Raw genomic sequence first — 17,278 nt, 5'->3', positions numbered from 1 at the left:
GGCAACCACCATCACCACACAGTTGCATCGTGCATGGTGGGAGCAAGGATGGGAGTTATCCACCCAATATATAGAATAAGCTGCATTAAGTACATTAGTTCTCAGTCCTCAGCAAAAGGATGTAGAAATTTCCCTGCCCCTAAATCAAATGGGTACATGAGACAACAAAAATCATTCTACACCGTAATGGATGCAACTTTTAAAGTGATTTCTGCACAAATGAACCAGACTGTACAATGAAATTTTGGAATATCAGAGAACGAAGCTGATATACAAAATTAAGTTGAAACATAATGTTTCTAATAAATTATATAATCAGAGGATTTAATGTACAAAGTTACTTTTGACAATCACTACTCTCGGATATCTTTAATTCAACAGGACAAAATATTTGTATAGTAAGCTGTGTCTCAACAGCATTATTGGAAGAACTCAAATTTCATGATGGATACAAGGAGCACAAAATAAAATATAGTAATATCTTATGGAAAAAGATGAAATCATGCTGTGATTATATTGAACATACCATAAACTCCTTCTAGACATAGAAACATTCTAGAGATATTTACAATAAATAGGTGCAATAGAAGTTAAAATAACAAGTTAGATCTGTGACGGAGAACATCATCATAATCTCCCAAAGCTGCTGGCAAACAAATAGTGGAGGCACATATCTCATATCAATTGGAAAACAATTGTAAGGCTGACAAAAAGAAGAAAATTCACCAGATATATAAGTGTTATGAGCTCTCCATCTGGTTTTAAAATATCAGCCATTTTCTTTGCCCAAGATCACCAGATATATAAGTGTTATGAGCTCTCCATCTGGTTTTAAAATATCAGCCATTTTCTTTGCCCAAGATGGCCTCATGCAAGGGTCTATGGCAGTCTCCATCTGGTTTTAAAATATCAGCCATTTTCTTTGCCCAAGATGGCCTCATGCAAGGGTCTATGGCAGGAAAAAAACTGCAATATTACACCCATATGATGAATTCAGATATAAGAATGAAAAGAGCGAGCATTCTAAAAGAAAGGAATGAAGCTTTACGTGTATTCAAAAACCATATCAAACAATTCCATTGGCTGCCAAGTGAAAAAATCTGCTGCCAAAAAGTTGAAATAATTTGCATTTGGCAAAGAGGATGACCACTGATTCAAAGAAAATAATAAAGGGTTAGAGGTAACAGAAATACCTAATTCCTCGCTATATCATACATAAATAAATAAGAGCACTACTATAATGTTGGATGTCCCTAAGAGCATACAATAAGAACAACGAGTACAGGATATGTGACAAAACTGGACAAGTTAACTGCAGGCGCAGGTTTTTCTGCTGGGCGAACCTGACATCAATATTTGAGAGTTAGTTTTGGTTCTGAAGTTTAAATAATAGGTCAAATATTTCTCAATCAACGAATGTGTCGCCATACTGACTTTGTCATGCATCTTAAACTTTTATTTATCAAATTAACTTATCAATTTATGTTCATAAATATATAGAGCCTTAAATTCAGGTTAATTTATCATCACATGAAGCCTAAGCTCATAGTCTAGGAAGCAAAAATAGGTGTCCCCCGGCATAAGCAAATGCTGCATATTTCATTAGAAGTGTTTTCACATATCTATATCATTTTATACCTCAAAATCTCTCCAAAATCTTTAAGCTAATTTACAGGTACCAGATCTATTAGTTTATTGCTCTCTTATAGAATCAAAGGAAAAAAATCATCTGCCTTTACCTTACGCTAATTAAATGTCCTCCTCCCCTTTCTCTTACAGGTCAGGTATGTTAAGACAAACAAAAAGAAGGCAGGGCTCTTTTGTGTCCAAATCTACACACACATGCATGCACGCATGTGTCGCGCGCCTATGCGGAAGCGTTCTCGCTCACCAAACAAGTCGTAAGCACGGGAGAAGAATAACCGATCACACACGAGCAAAATCCAAAATTAAAATACGACAGATCAATCACAAACACAAAGATATATGTGGTTCGACAATTTGCCTACGTTCACGGGGAGAGGATGACGAAGATTCTACTAAATCAAGGAGAGTACAAAGGGTTACAATCTCACAAAACTCACAAACTAACCATCAACCAAAGCTCTCAACTTGCTTTCAATATCTCCCTCTCATAACGCTCAAAAAGTCTCTCTAATCTCTGATTACAAATCTCCTTTTTTTGATGATCCTAATTTCTTCTAAGGCGTTCCATATATATAGAAAACCTAAAACCGAAATAAACTAGGAATTCTAAAACCAAAAACAAAACAAATTAGGAATCCTAATAACATGTTATCAAAACAGATTAAGAATCATGTTACCAAAATAAATTAGAAATTCTAATAACCTGTTACCAAAACAGATTAGGAACCTGCTATCCAATAATTCCTCTCATCAGCGAAAATTTTGACAGCACCTCGGCAACATAACAAGAGAGTTAGATCGCAATAAGAATTCTCGTTTCACTAAGAAAACAGGAACCAAAAGTAAAATATCTCAACAAAGTGGGATATCAGCTCTTTCTCTCATAAGTTCTAGGACTGACCTATCGAGGGAACCTAAATAAGCTATTACAAATCACACAAACAACGAGATAAAATAATTTTACATTGTTCGGCAAATTGCCTACGTCAACGGGGCAAGGAGGGGAGAGATCTATTATTAGAGAGAAAGAGAATACAAAATAGGGTTTACAATCACACAAGATCTCACAAATAAAACCCTCAATCAATCTCTTAATTCCTCTCTCAAAAGGACAGCCGCCTCTATAAGTCAGCACTGTTCTCTGTGTTTTCTTTTCTCAGCACGAAGCCCAAAAAAACACCGCACTCTCCTCTGCGCGAAGCCCTCTTTGCATGTCGCCCTGCCTTGCACAGCGCCTGTAGTGACTTCTCTCCTATGTGCCTCAATTTGTAATGCCAGAGTCTGCTAATGTCTGCCTCTAAAATAGCTAAAGCAACCTGACCAATCACGGTTCTCCCCTTCAGATAATACAAGTTTCGACTACGGACTCCCTTCATCACCACCAAAGATCCTTTAGTAACATTTGCTACAGTATCCTCAAATGTCACCTTGAATCCCTTCGCCTCTATAGCTCCAGCTAAGATAAAATTCTTCTTCAACTGAGAAACAAATCTCACCTCCTTTAATTCACGGACTATTCTATCGTGCATCTGAATACTCACAGTACATATCCCACAAATACCACATGATTAATCATTTTCCATGATAACAATACCCTAATCGAGTTTCTCAAATGATAAAAATCAATCTCGCCTAGGAGTCACATGATAAGTAGTGCCAGAATCAAACATCCAATCTGATGAATCCAAGTGGTTCACCTCAGGAGTAATCAATAGAGAAAATCTCGAATCATTGGAATCATCGCCTTTCGCAATATTCACATCATGGGCCTTCGGGCCCTTCTTCTTACTATTCTCCTTCACCTTGATCTTTGAACAGTCTCTCTTCCAATGTCCCTGCTCCTTGCAAAGTGCACATTGGTTTTTACTAGCTGGTAACTACCTCTTGACTTTAACCTTCCTCTATTACCATCTTTTGGATATGGGCTTCTTCTACTTATCGTCGATAAGGCCCCTCCTGAAGTACTAGCGTGGAAAGTCTTTTTGTTCTTCCTCCTCAAATCATAGTTTGTCAAAGCATTAGTAACTTTACTATAGCTGATAGAAGATCTCTCATTCAACAAAGTAAGTATGAAAGTATCATACTCCTCATCTGGTAAGGAGCCCAACAAAATAATCGTCTTGTACTCATCCGATATCTTCTCATCAACATTTGCCAAGTCCGACAATAACTTAGTATAATTGTTCACATGAGACGCTAGTGAGATGCCTCGGGATATTTAAAATCTGAACAATCTTCACAACAAGTACAAACGGTTCTCAACACTCTTCGTAAGGTACTTATTGTTAAGAATTTTCCACATCTTCATTGTAGATGTCACCCCAATCACATCATACTTCAATTCCTGTTCTAAAAAGGATCTGATCACCCCACAAGCGTTCCTATTCATCTTTTCTCATATCGCGTCTTCATATTTTGGTGGTCTCTCTTAGACCATGATGGTCCCCTCCAAATTCTGAGCATTGAGCGTATCTTGAACGTCGCTCATTCACAAACCAAAGTTGATCTTGCCGTCATACTTCACCATACTAATTTTGATTTTCTAAAAACTAACTTGGATTGTACTCGTTATCTCGCTGCTTTCACCAACTTCTTCACCCATACTCGTAAACTCTAAATTGCAAAGAAACATTCAAACTTTAAAAGAAATAAGAAATTACCAAACTGAACCCTAGATTGGATTCCAAATAGAACTCCTAACCACACGAGGAAAGTGAGATCTCTAACGACAACTTCAAATCCTATCTCCACCGAAGCCTAGAACTCTAAGAACCAAGTTTTCACGACGAATCTTCCTAAACCTAATGCCAAAACCCTAGATCTGAAATCTGAGCTCTGATACCAATTGTCGCGCGCCTATACGGAAGCGTGCTCTCTCACCAAACAAGTCGTAAGCACGGGAGAAGAATAACCAATCACACACGAGCATAATCCAAAACTGAAATACGACAGATCAATCACAAACACAAAGATATATGTGGTTCGACAATTGGAGATTCTACTAAATCAAGGAAAGTACAAAGGGTAATAGTCTCACAAAACTCACAAACTAACCATCAACCAAAACTCTCAACTTGCTCACAATATCTCCCTCTCGTAATGTTCAAAAAGTCTCTCTAATCTCTGATTATAACTCTCCTCTTTTTGATGATCCTAATCTCTTCTAAGGCGTTCCATATATATAGAAAACCTAAAACCAAAACAGACTAGGAATTCTAAAATAAAAAACAAAACAAATTAGGAATCCTAATAACCTGTTACCAAAACAGATTAAGAATCATGTTACCAAAATAGATTAGGAATCCTAATGACCTGTTACCAAAACAGATTAGGAACCTGCTATCCAACATCATGAACACACACATATGAACACACGCACACAGTTGAGTTTTTTTTTACAGATATAAGAGTTTGAGAGGTAAATTTATAAATATTCTCCCTCCGTCCCTCCCTCATCTCCACCCTCCAATCATCAAAAATCCGGCATCCTTCTCCTCTTCATCTTTCAGACCCAACATCGAACACTCTATCTCAAGCAGAGGAGTGAGTGGAGGAGAGGGAAGAGAGAGGAGAGGAAAGGGAGCGGAGAGAGGAGAGAAGTTGAGAAGGGCATTGAGATAGTCCCATTAGCAAGGGAAGTTTTGGACTTTGAGCATACACTTCAATCATAGGCCCAAAAATAGCACATATAAAAAAATTCTCTCTGTGATATATGATGTGCCTCATTCATCAAGAACTGATGTCAGCAAACAAACAGTACAAAAATAGCTATCATACAACATTCACATGAAGTATATTTTTCGATATGAAAAAGGAGAAAATTATCTCTCATCGGCATTTTGCTCAGTTTAACAAAGACTGCAAAAAGATTGCATCAATGTTGTTGCATTTATTTTTTATTTCTAAATGTCGTATGTTGACTTTTTGGTTTATCTTCGTGCACATTTCACAGCTGAAAGTCAACTGTAAGTGCATAATATCCTACAATATCAGCACGTCTTCCTAATGTTATGTTTCATTCCTTTCTGAAATTTATAGTCTTTATATGTTGTATTTAAGATTTTTTTCCGAGCATGAAATACCTGCATAGAGTAAACAGATGAATTGCACCGTGATAAAAAGTTTCATGTTTTCAGTATCTCCTCTAGTAATAATACCTCGTTAGCTTTCTTAACAGCAGTGCTTGATATATCCAAGCCTAAAACATGACGATCAGGGCTGGCCATAGCAACCACATCATACCCCTGACACACAGAACAGCAATTCAGTTAGAAAAGTCCAGCTACCGTAGAACAGTTGAAGGAAAAGGATAAGAATAAAATTGAAATTTTAAAGATTTACAAAGGCTAGCCTGGAATAAACAGCATAACCATATACGAATTATCTGACCATATGGCGGATAACATGTTACAATTGAAAGATCTTAATCTAATAATTAAAGCATTCACTTTACATGGAAAAACTACAAACACATACTTGCCAACTAATTATTGATTTTATTTATTATCATAAAAAAAGGCATAAATACAGTACATATTGGCAAGTAAATCATGTGCCATGTTTACTGCCTTTAGTTGACCTTTTAAACAAGGGAAAGGATCCTTTTAATAATATGTTTTATTTTCATCATCAACTTGAATCAATCAGTGATTAACTACTGGGCTAACAATAATATAGTGCATTATTTTTCCCTTTTGACTGAAGTGTCAAAATTAATTATTAATATAAACATTAAGTTTCAAACTGTTTATGATGGAAAAAGTCGACCTAAACCCCGAGAGAGTCTGTCATCTTTATATATAAATAGAGAATCTGTTCAGGACTCTCAATGTGCGAATAAACACAAATAAACTCAACTCTAGTTGTACATTACTCTCTAATACTCCACCTCAAGTAGGAGCATAGATGCCAATCATGTCCAGCTTGTTACAAAGAGTCATAAGAAAGTTGGTCGTCACAAGACCTTTATAAGAATATCAGCAATCTGATTACTGAGGCAAACATATGGAGTAACAATCTTCTTAGATTACAACGTATCCCAGATAAAGTTGACAGTCCACCTCTGTATGTTTGGAGCTTGAGGTGCGGTTCATGTAAGATTGTGTCGTTAGTTTGTTCGAATTGGTTCAGGTTAAGATTGTCATGTTTGTTTAATTTGGGCTGAACCATTTTACTTCCTAAAGAGGTGTTATGTTTGGTGAAGTTTATCTCTTTTGTTTGATATATTTTTATGATTGTATGATAATTGGATGATTTCTTCTGGAGGGTTTGGCATTTGATAGTAAGCTAAAGATTGTAGCTTTACGAGTTTTACTTAGTGCGGATTGGATTGAACTTGGGAGTTTGTGACAAAAATTTGATTCAGGTGAAGGTTGGATTCGAGTAAGAGATTGGTCAGGTTTGTTGGACTACTTGAAGGAGCTGGTTGCAGTTTGAGTTCACTTTTAGGTGGTATAAAATATAAATATGAGATGACGAGATTTTACGCAATTGCTTTTGCAACATCCGGTTCACTTTCATGTATGTATCCAAACTCGCAGTTGTTGATCAAGCACCAACTTGCATTAACTTCTTATCATAAAGAAATTAAACTATATTTGAATTTGTAGTATGTAGATGCAAAAAGTCAATAATGGAACAAGTTAATCTGTAATGAATTTCTAAAGCCTGCATATCATCAAAGAAAAGCTGAAAAAACCTTATTTATCTCTAACATAGAATGCTCCATAGGAAACCATTTATAAAGGTACTTACATTTTAACACTACTCAGGAATCTCTGATTAACAAAAGTCAAATGTCTTTGCATATAGTTGATAAGATTTAAAACGAAATGATAATACTCTTGTGTGGGATCAATAATTTTCAAACTACTAATATACAGCATACTGAATAGAGCCACTGGGATTGTACTCTAACAGGACACTCACGTTGTTCCTTTGAAAAGCATATGAGATAAAAGAAGTTTTATAAAACACTTCGGAGAAGATAAATCTTAAAAGTTGATTGCATTGAAGAGAATAAGAGCCTCACAGTGCCACATCCAGGGACCAATATGCGCCCTTTTGGAAGCGTTCCGGTTTCAAGGAGATGTAAAACTACAGGCGTTGGTTGACCCAGGTCCCATGGAGTAACTCCTTTCTCCCAGGATTTTTCCCAGCCATCTGACAAGTTAGAAACATAAACTCACTTGAGGCCAAAGGCCTAAGAAGCCTTCATTAATTATCAATTACAAGCTGAACATACAGATCACAAAATGAAAAAAATAAAGTTTATAAATGATAGATATCTGAAATAAATCGATTCTATCTTTATAAAAGCAAAAAAACACCAAAATATTAAAAATTATTAATGTCCTTGTCTTGAACATTTTTTCAGTTTACTCATTTAATGATATCTATCAAAAACTGTGGAGTCAGATACAAACTAGAGAGAAATCAACGAAGCACTTCGGAGTTATAGAATTGCTTGCAACATGATCATCATTTGCAACTCCTTAATACTGGTACTAATATCAAATGGACAATTTAAGATGAGAACAAAAAAGAATTCAAACTTTGAAAGGAAGAATATAGTTCTTTTTGGAATGAAGCCGAAAAATATTTTTCATCAGGTAGTGGTGCACTTTTAGGCTTCAACTGAATTTGAACCTACTTGCTGAAAGGAAGGGTTCTCAAATTGTCAACTCTAAGCTCAATTCTTCCATGCCCGTCTCACTGGTTTGCCTTTCATCATTATCATAATAGCATCAAACTCTTTACACCTCAAATTCAAATCAACCATGGAACACAATTGTGAAGACATGTAGCTTCAAGAATATTTTACAAAAATTCTGACTACTGTCAATCTGACCTCAAAGCTGTTATTATTGGTAAACATTCCCATCGGAGGAAAGTATCGACACCAGAAGAGTTGTCACAAAAACACGTAGAAAACTAGTAGGCCAATTGATTCTAGAAAAACCTGTACCAAACTGTTATGCAGTTTAATCTGACACCCCAAGCATCATCTAGGCTTAAGAATCTAGAAGAAAGGAGAAGACAATAACTCTCTTATAAAAATCTGAGACGCAAGACAAAAGATAACAAACAGATTCCCAGTAGAAACTTCTTCAACATGGAAGTTAGATGATCAGTATTCTCTGGTACATAGCTGCCTTGTATAGTGTTGAGAATCGTCGTCACTGTTTGGCTCAGAAGCCTGCTGAAATCAGTCCTGTTCTTCTCTCTAGTGCACCACCAAGAACACAAATGGAGAGCTCGCCACAATAGGGTGAGAGCACAAAGCTTGCAGGAGCACAAAGCTCAGATAAGTGAGAGGATGGATCACACAAAGCTCACAGGAGCACAAAGCTCAGATTTATCTTCACTCCCTCTTCTTCTCTCAGAGCTACTTCCTTCCCCTTCTCTTCAGAGCAACATCGATCTTATAGAAAAGGGGGTTAGCCGACACTTAGAGAAGAGCTAGGGTTAGGAGCCGACCTACACAAGTGGAAGATGGGACTCAAAGCTGCACAGGACCCCTATTGTGGCAAGCTCTCCCTTTGTGTTCTTGGTGGTGCACTATAGAGAAGAATAGGACTGATTTCAGCAAGCTTCTGAGCCAAACAGTGACGACGATTCTCGACAGTGGTATCAGAGCTCGGTTGGAGTCGTCGCCGCCCTTTCAAAACCGTCGGACCGCCGCCGAATCGCCGAGCAAGAGGGTAAGGTCGAAACCATCTCCTAGGGTTTCGCTCGGATATACTCTGGCCTTTGTTGAAAAATACAGTAATTGTTAAAAATTATAGTAAATCTTTAAGATTATCTTTTTTAAATTTTTGCTGCGTTTAACTGCTGAAATTATCTGCTGAAAAATCTTTTTTTAGTCCCTCTGCGGTTATCTGCTGAACATTTGTATTTTATTGTGTGCTTTTTCTATGTGAAAAATGTCTGCTGCTAATCAATATGGCATGGTTCAATATGGTATGGCTCCGTTCAACGAAAAATCTGATTTTAACATTTGGAAACAAAAAATAAAATGCATTTTAATTCAACAGAAGTCATTTAGGGTTGTTGGCCAGACTTATTTGACTTCTGACACTGAAGAAAAAAGAGCTGAAATGAACAAAAATGCTTGTTCCACAATTTATTTGAACTTATCTGACTCTGTGCTTAGAAAAGTTGGAATTATGAAATCTGCTAAAACCCTTTGGGATAAACTTGAAGAACTCTATACTGAAACCTCTTTGCCCAGTAAAATATTTTTGCTTGAATTTTTTTTCAAATTTAGATTGGATATGTCTAAAGACATTGAGGAGAACCTAGATGTTTTCACAAAACTTATTTCAGATATTAAGTTAACTGGTGAGAAACATATAGACAACTATACTCCTATTGCCCTTCTAAATGTTATTCCCGACTCATATAGTGATGTAAAATCTGCTATTAAATATGGTAGAGATGATATTACCCTTGACATTGTGATTAATGGTCTTAAGAGTAAGGAATTAAAACATTCTGGGGGAAATAAAAATTCTGGTGAGGTTATGCATGTGAGAGGTAGGCCTCAGAATAGGTCTAATAACCAAAAGAATGCTAGTAATGGGGAATCAAGTAAGAAAAAATTTGAAAATGGAAGGGGTAGATCTAAGTCCAGGTTTAAAACTAAAAAATTCTATAATTGTCATGAAACTGGTCACTTTATTAAAGATTGTCCTAAGCCTAAGAAAAATCAGCAAAATGAACATGCTAATATGGCTGTCTGTGAGGGGAAAATGGGTGAGATTTTCATGAGTAATAATCTGTGTGATTATGCATATTTGAACTCTGTGTTATTTGATCCTTTGTGTAAATCAGATTGGTTGGTAGACTCTGGTTGTACTTTTCATATGACTCCTTTTAAAAACTTGTTTTCAAACTACAAGAAAATAGAGAATGGCTTTGTGTCAATGGCAAATGAAAAGAAATGCAATGTTTTAGGAACTGGTGATGTATGCCTTAGGTTTTCCTCTGGTTCTGTGTTTACTTTGAAGGATGTTAGGCATGTTCCTGATTTACGTTATAACTTGATTTCTTGTTTATCTCTAGAAAATAATGGTTTGGAGGGAAAATGAGGTAAAGGGGTTATAAAAATTCTGAAAGGGTCTATTGTTGTTTTTACTATTGAAAAACAAAATAATTTGTATGTTTGTCATGCTGAACCTATGCTTGATTCTGTTAACTCTGTGATAGGTGATAAATCTGTTTTATGGAATAATAAATTAGGTCACATGAGTAATAAAGAATTAGAAATTTTGCATAAAGGAGGTCACTTTGATAGTGATAAAATATCCCCCATCCCTTTCTGTGAATCTTGTGTGCTAGGAAAATAACATAGGGTTACTTTTCCTACTTCTTCTTTTCCTAATCAGTCTAAGTGCACTAGTATACTTGAATATTTGCATGCTGATGTGTGGGGTCCCTCTAGTGAGCCTACACATGGAGGGAACCAATATTTTCTTTCCATAAATGATGATTATTCTAGGAAAGTTTGGGTTTTACTCATGAAACAAAAATCTAAAGTTTTTGATAAATTTAAAAGCTGAAAAATTATGATTGAAAACCAAACGGGAAAGAAAATTAAAACTCTTAGGACAGACAATGGTCTTGAGTTTTGTAACAAACAATTGAATGATTTGTGTACTACTTGGGATATTAAAAGGCATAAATCTGTTCCCTACATGAGGGCTATGTTGGCCACATCTGGGCTCTCCAAGAAGTTCTGGGGAGAAGCTGTTTGTATTGCGGCCTATTTGATTAATAGGTCTCCTTCTGTTCCCTTAGGAGGGAAATGCCCTGAATTTGTGTTCACGGACAAACCTCTTGATTTAAATAATTTGAGAATTTTCGGGAGTGCTGGCTATGTGCATCAAAAGATTAATAAGTTAGAACCTAGATCTAAGAAATTGTGTTTTCTTAGGATATCCTAAAGGAGTAAAAGGTTATAGGCTTTGGAATAAGAGTGAACCGGGGTTTAAGATAGTGATAAGCAGAGATGTTGTTTTTAATGAAAATGAATTTCCTTGTTTACCTTTACATGTTCCTATTCCTGAAAATGATGCTCCAAATGAGGTGGAGCAAAAGCCTATTATTAATCAACCCAAATCATTTCCTGAAGAAAAATTGAATGATATAATTATTGAAAATCAAGATGAGATTATTCCAAATGAGGTGGAGCATGATATGCAGGAAATAGATAACATGCATGATTTGAATGATTATCAACTCACTAGGGATAGAAATAAAAGAACCATTAGGAAACCTGAAAAATATAGAGATTGTAATTTGATTGATTGTAATATGTCTGAGTTTGCCTTTAATGTGTTTGAATCCATTGAGTGCAATGAACCTAAGACTTATAAAGAAGCATTAAGGTCAAAATATTCTGAAGAATGGATTAGTGCTATGAAGAGTGAGATGGAATCCCTAAGAATTAACCAAACATGGAAACTTGTTCCTAAACCTACTAGTTGTTCTGTAGTGGACTGTAAGTGGCTGTTTAAGGTGAAACAAGAATCTGAAAGTGTTAGGTTTAAGGCTAGGTTAGTAGCTAAGGGATTTACTCAAAAGGAGGGAATTGATTATGCTGAAATTTTTAATCTTGTTGTCAAATTCACTACTGTTAGAATTATGCTTGCTTTAGTTGCTTATTTTAATTGGAAATTAAAACAAATGGATGTAACTACTGCTTTCTTGCATGGTGATCTTGATAAAAATATTTATATGCACCAACCTGAGGGCTTTGTGGACCCTAAACTGCCTGATCACGTGTGTTTGTTAAAAAAGGCTTTGTATAGTTTAAAACAATCACCTAGACAATGGAATATTAGATTTGATAAATGCATGCAATCTTTAAAGTTTAAAAGGAGTTTTGCTGATCATTGCCTGTATTATAAGAATATAGACTCTGTGCCTGTATTTCTTGTAATTTATGTGGATGATATGTTGATTGTTAGTCCTTGTTTGAAGTCTATTAAGTATGTTCAAAAAGGTCTTTGTGAAAATTTTGACATGAAAGACTTAGGTGATGCTAAAAGAATCTTAGGCATGAATATTATTAGGGACAAAAATAAATCTACTATACTTTTAAACCAAAGTTCATATGTTGAAAAATTTTTGAGTAAATTTGCTATGTCTAATGCCAAATCTGTGAATGTGCCTCTTGCTTCTCATTTTATGTTAAGTAAGGATCAATCTCCCAATACTAAAACTGAAATAAATGATATGAAGAAGGTGCCATATTCGAATGCTATAGGATCGGTCATGTATCTCATGGTTAGTACTAGGCCTGACATTGCATATGTGGTTAGTTGCTTGAGTAGATATATGTCAAACCCTGGTATGCCTCATTGGAATGCCTTGAAGTGGCTTTTAAGATATTTGAAATCCTCTGTGGATGTAGGATTAACCTTTTCTAAGTGTTCTGAAGGTGTCAAACTTGCTCGCTATGTAGATTCCAATTATGCAAATGATAGAGATAATAGAAAATCTACCACTTCCTATGTGTTTACTTTGTGTGGCTCTTGCATAAGTTGGAAATCCCAATTACAACCCATTGTTGCTTTATCTACTACTGAATCTGAGTATGTAGCTGCCACTGAAGCTTTTAAAGAAGCTATTTGGCTTAGGGGCCTTATATCTGAAATTGATTTTCTTGATAAAAATGTGGTTGTATTTTCTGATAGTCAATCTGCTATTCAACTTTGCAAAAATTCTGTTTTTTTTTATAGAACTAAACATATTGACGTTAGATTTCATTACATTCGGGATATAGTTAAAAAGGGTATTGTCAAGTTAGAGAAAATTCCCTCAGAATTTAATCCTGCTGACATGGGTACAAAGTGTTTGCCTGCTGAAAAATTTATATCGTGTCAAAGAATCTTGAATTTTGACTTTGGGTAATTTTGACTTTGCTTTGTGTGTTGCCTTTGTGGCCTATTAACTTGCTTTGCGCTTGTTAGTAGCTTTGTGATTTTTTCCCCTTTGAACTCGATGACCGTTTGGTAGAGTTCGGTCCTTTGTGGACTTGGTATGCTTGGTGATTTTACCCCGATCTTTGTGATCTGAGTTTACTTCGTGTATTCTCCTTTGTGGACTTGGTATGCTTGGTGATTTTACCCCGATCTTTGTGATCTGAGTTTACTTCGTGTATTCTCTTCCATTGCTTGTATCTTTTTTGTGATCATATAGGTAATGATTTGGCGATGATGAGTCCTGCAGTTCCGTGTTTTTCCTCTGTGCACTACCTTGGACCAAAGGTGGAGATTGTTATTATTTTTGTTGGCCCAAATAAGATGGCCCGTTACCAAAAGGCCCAGTTCCCTATTCATTTATCTGATGTGCCCTAGCCCCTCTATTCCACTCTTACCCGATGGTACTCAATCTCCTCACCAATCTTCGTGACCTGATGGCTGCCGCTTCCCTATTCCTAGTCATGCGCTGCAGCCCCTTCCCTATCTCTCTGTCCTGTGCAGCTTTGAGTCTCATCTCCCACTTGTGTAGGTCGGCTCCTAACCCTAGCTCTTCTCTTAGTGTCGGCTGCCCCCCTTTTTTATAAGATTGATGTTGCTATGAAGAGAAGGGGAAGGAAGTAGCTCTGAGAGAAGAAGAGGGAGTGAAGATAAATCTGAGCTTTGTGCTCCTGTGAGCTTTGTGCGATCCATCCTCTCACTTACCTGAGCTTTGTGCTCCTGCAAGCTTTGTGCTCTCACCCTATTGTGGCGAGCTCTCCCTTTGTGTTCTTGGTGGTGCACTAGAGAGAAGAACAAGACTGATTTCAGCAGGCTTCTGAGCCAAACAGTGACGACAATTCTCAACATATAGAAAATTGAAATCATCAAAACCTCTTGCATCCAACCGTTAATGGTCAAATTTTGGGAGCATAGCCATATGAAGGAACTAGCTTGTCTGATCCTTCCTCTCGATATCAAACTGTCAAAAGAGTCTCCAAATTACTGTAATCTAAACCTGATGCTCCTCCTTCATAAGCTCAAGGGGACCAATTATCATGCCAAAAAGGTCATCATATAGAATGAACTTGTTGAATCAATCAACCAATTATCAACAGCATCTGCTGGTACATTAATGAGAGTAATCTCTTCCTTAGTCAGCCAAGAGAGTAAACTGATTTTCATCATCCTCATCGCGAAGTTCTCTGACAAAAATCATGATCAAATTGCTCCTATTACAAATGCTCAATGAGTTCGGAAAAATCAAAAGGAACAGATACGTATGAAATTCATCAGTGCCTAATAATTAACGAGTATCTTGATTTATCCGCTTTACTCAAATAAATAAAATTTCCACAGCTTCTTTTCCTTATCTGGTTCAAAGATAGCAAGAAAGCATCAAATTCGTTAAAAATATTAGAGCTACCTTCATAACTCATTTCAGAAAGAACACGAACTCTTAAAAATATCTAGCCTAGGGAAAATATGAGAAATGCATCATTTTTCAGAAAAGTTTTTCCTGAAACACATGAATTTCAATAGAAATATGAATTAGGAATGATGGTTATGAATGTAGACTAGATTTAATTAGATTCAACAATTATCCGTTTAAGATCATGGCCTTAGAAAGACATAGCTTTCAAATATACTAAACCTGCATATCATTAAGTAATTATTTAATTGGATGAAAATTAAATTTAGCATTTCTATGGGCTTATGCTTTACTTGTTCAAAACATCCAGAACAAAGAGTTCCATTACAAGTACAATCTTTCAGTAAAGTCCATGCTACCATCATAACTTGTTTCCTTCATTATGAACTCCGGGACCAACTTACCTAAACACGATCAATTTGTTTCCTTCTTTCTCAAAAGTAGGATTAGAGCATTACATGTTAGTATACACGCCAACAAGAACGCCTCGAACAGAGACGCAATACACACTCAAACGAACGTGGAATCACAGAATAAAATCAACAGACACAAATTCAATCACAGTACTCACAGATATAACGTGGTTCACTCTTACGGAGTGTAGGCTGTCTAAAAATAACAAAAGATAGTTGATCCCCATCAAAACACCGACGATGGAAGTTACACTCTGATGACTTCTAGAAGGTTAAAATTTGAAGACTTTCACGTAGATCGCTAAATGTTACAATCTGACGACCTTCATGACAACTGATGGAAGCTCTAATCAAACAGCCTACATAATCAACATCGGGAGTTACAATCTGACGACTCTCATATATCAGAGAGCTAAAGCAAAGATTACAAAATGACGATCTTTGCAACGCTTCGACAGAAAGAGACTACAAATCGACGGTCTCTTCAAATCAAACTGTGGAAGTCCTCCCCGCACACCAGCATCAAGACGCACCGCGTTCATAGCCACGAACGCAGCTCAAACGCAGCTTCCAAATCGCTGCAAACGCAACCCAGACGCAGCTCTAATCGCTGCCAGACGCAGCTCTAATCACTGCCAGACGCAGCTCAAATCGCTGCCAAACGCAGCTCAAATCGCCGCCAAACGCAGCTCAAATCGCCGCCAAAGCTCAAATGCAACTCCAAAAGTTGCAAACGCAGCTCAAATCGCCGCCAGACGCAGCTCAAATCGCTGCCAAACGCAGCTCAAATCGCCGCCAAACGCAGCTCAAATCGCCGCCAAACGCAGCTCAAATCGCCGCTAGACGCAGCTTCAAAATCGCTGCAAACGCAGCTCAGACGTAGATTCCAACGCTGCAAACGCAGCTTCTAATTGCTGCGTCCGAGCTTCCAGACGATGCGTTCAAGCTTCCAGACACTGCGTTTGAATGCAGAATTCACGTCAGAACGCGGGCCTGCGTTTGACTCGTTCAAACACGAACTGAACGGTTCCAAAACCGTTTCCCACGATCTGAGGGGATCACAACTCCACTCAGGAGTGATTTAAGGGGCGGTTACATCCCATTAGCCCCACTTAGGAGCGAATTAAGGAGGTGGTTACACCCCTTAATCCCCTATAAATAACTAAGAAATCAACTTAGTTCGAGGCTGGATTTTTCGGGCGGTCTGTTGGAACTTCTTGGCTAGTCAACAGGATCCTTAGAGCATTTCTGGAGCTTGGGAGATCTGCAACAAGAGCTTCTTCATCCTTGGCTTGAGAACCGATTCTCGGTTCAAATCAACTCTTTTTCAAGAGTTCTAAACTCGATCAGAGTTATCAACTCATCAAGAGTTTTAAACTTGCCACGCAAGTTCTCCACAACGTCAAATCGTGAGAAGAAGACCACGTTCCAGTGAAACAAGACATCGGATCGTCAACGAGAAGCAAACTCGACGCGAGCATTCGAGGGAGGCACTCCATCGCCACCGAGAAGAACCCAGTTTTAAACAAAGAGGAAGAACCAATTTCGTTCTCCTCTCTTTTGTAATCAAATTGTAATCAGAATCAAAGGAATATCTCCAAAGAGACTAAAGCTCCAACTGCTCCAATTGCAGCCGAACCGCCTAAGGAAGACTGCTCGGACAGCCCCTTCCCCGATGGAGTGGGCTCAGCTTCAGCCAAACCCGCGCCAAGACGATGGGTATCGGGTCGAAAGATGCCCATGGAGGCGACAAAGGCCTTGAAGCAGGCTAAGAAGAACGTCGCTAAACGGAGGAGGAGATCCTTACGACGAGCACATCT

The 17,278-nt window shown here is 37.4% G+C and overlaps 1 protein-coding gene across 1 annotated transcript in view; it reads right to left on the bottom strand.

Annotated features, from left to right (window-relative positions):
* The window catches only part of LOC109825773 (probable thiol methyltransferase 2), a 72,512-nt gene that overhangs the window by 11,355 nt on the left and 43,879 nt on the right, over positions 1–17,278 (bottom strand). Inside the window, exons 2-6 of the mRNA XM_020392660.1 lie at positions 7,679–7,809; positions 5,805–5,891; positions 1,049–1,149; positions 937–966; positions 797–866 (exon numbers count right to left, since the gene is read on the bottom strand). Of these exons, the coding sequence (XP_020248249.1) occupies positions 797–866; positions 937–966; positions 1,049–1,149; positions 5,805–5,891; positions 7,679–7,809 (419 nt within the window). The remainder of the gene's footprint in view (positions 1–796; positions 867–936; positions 967–1,048; positions 1,150–5,804; positions 5,892–7,678; positions 7,810–17,278) is intronic.

Source organism: Asparagus officinalis, chromosome 10, assembly GCF_001876935.1.
Source record: "Asparagus officinalis chromosome 10, Aspof.V1, whole genome shotgun sequence".
Lineage (NCBI taxonomy): Eukaryota > Viridiplantae > Streptophyta > Magnoliopsida > Asparagales > Asparagaceae > Asparagus > Asparagus officinalis.
The sequence above is the reverse complement of the archived record's forward strand: the minus strand, read 5'-3'. Positions and strand labels throughout refer to the sequence as shown.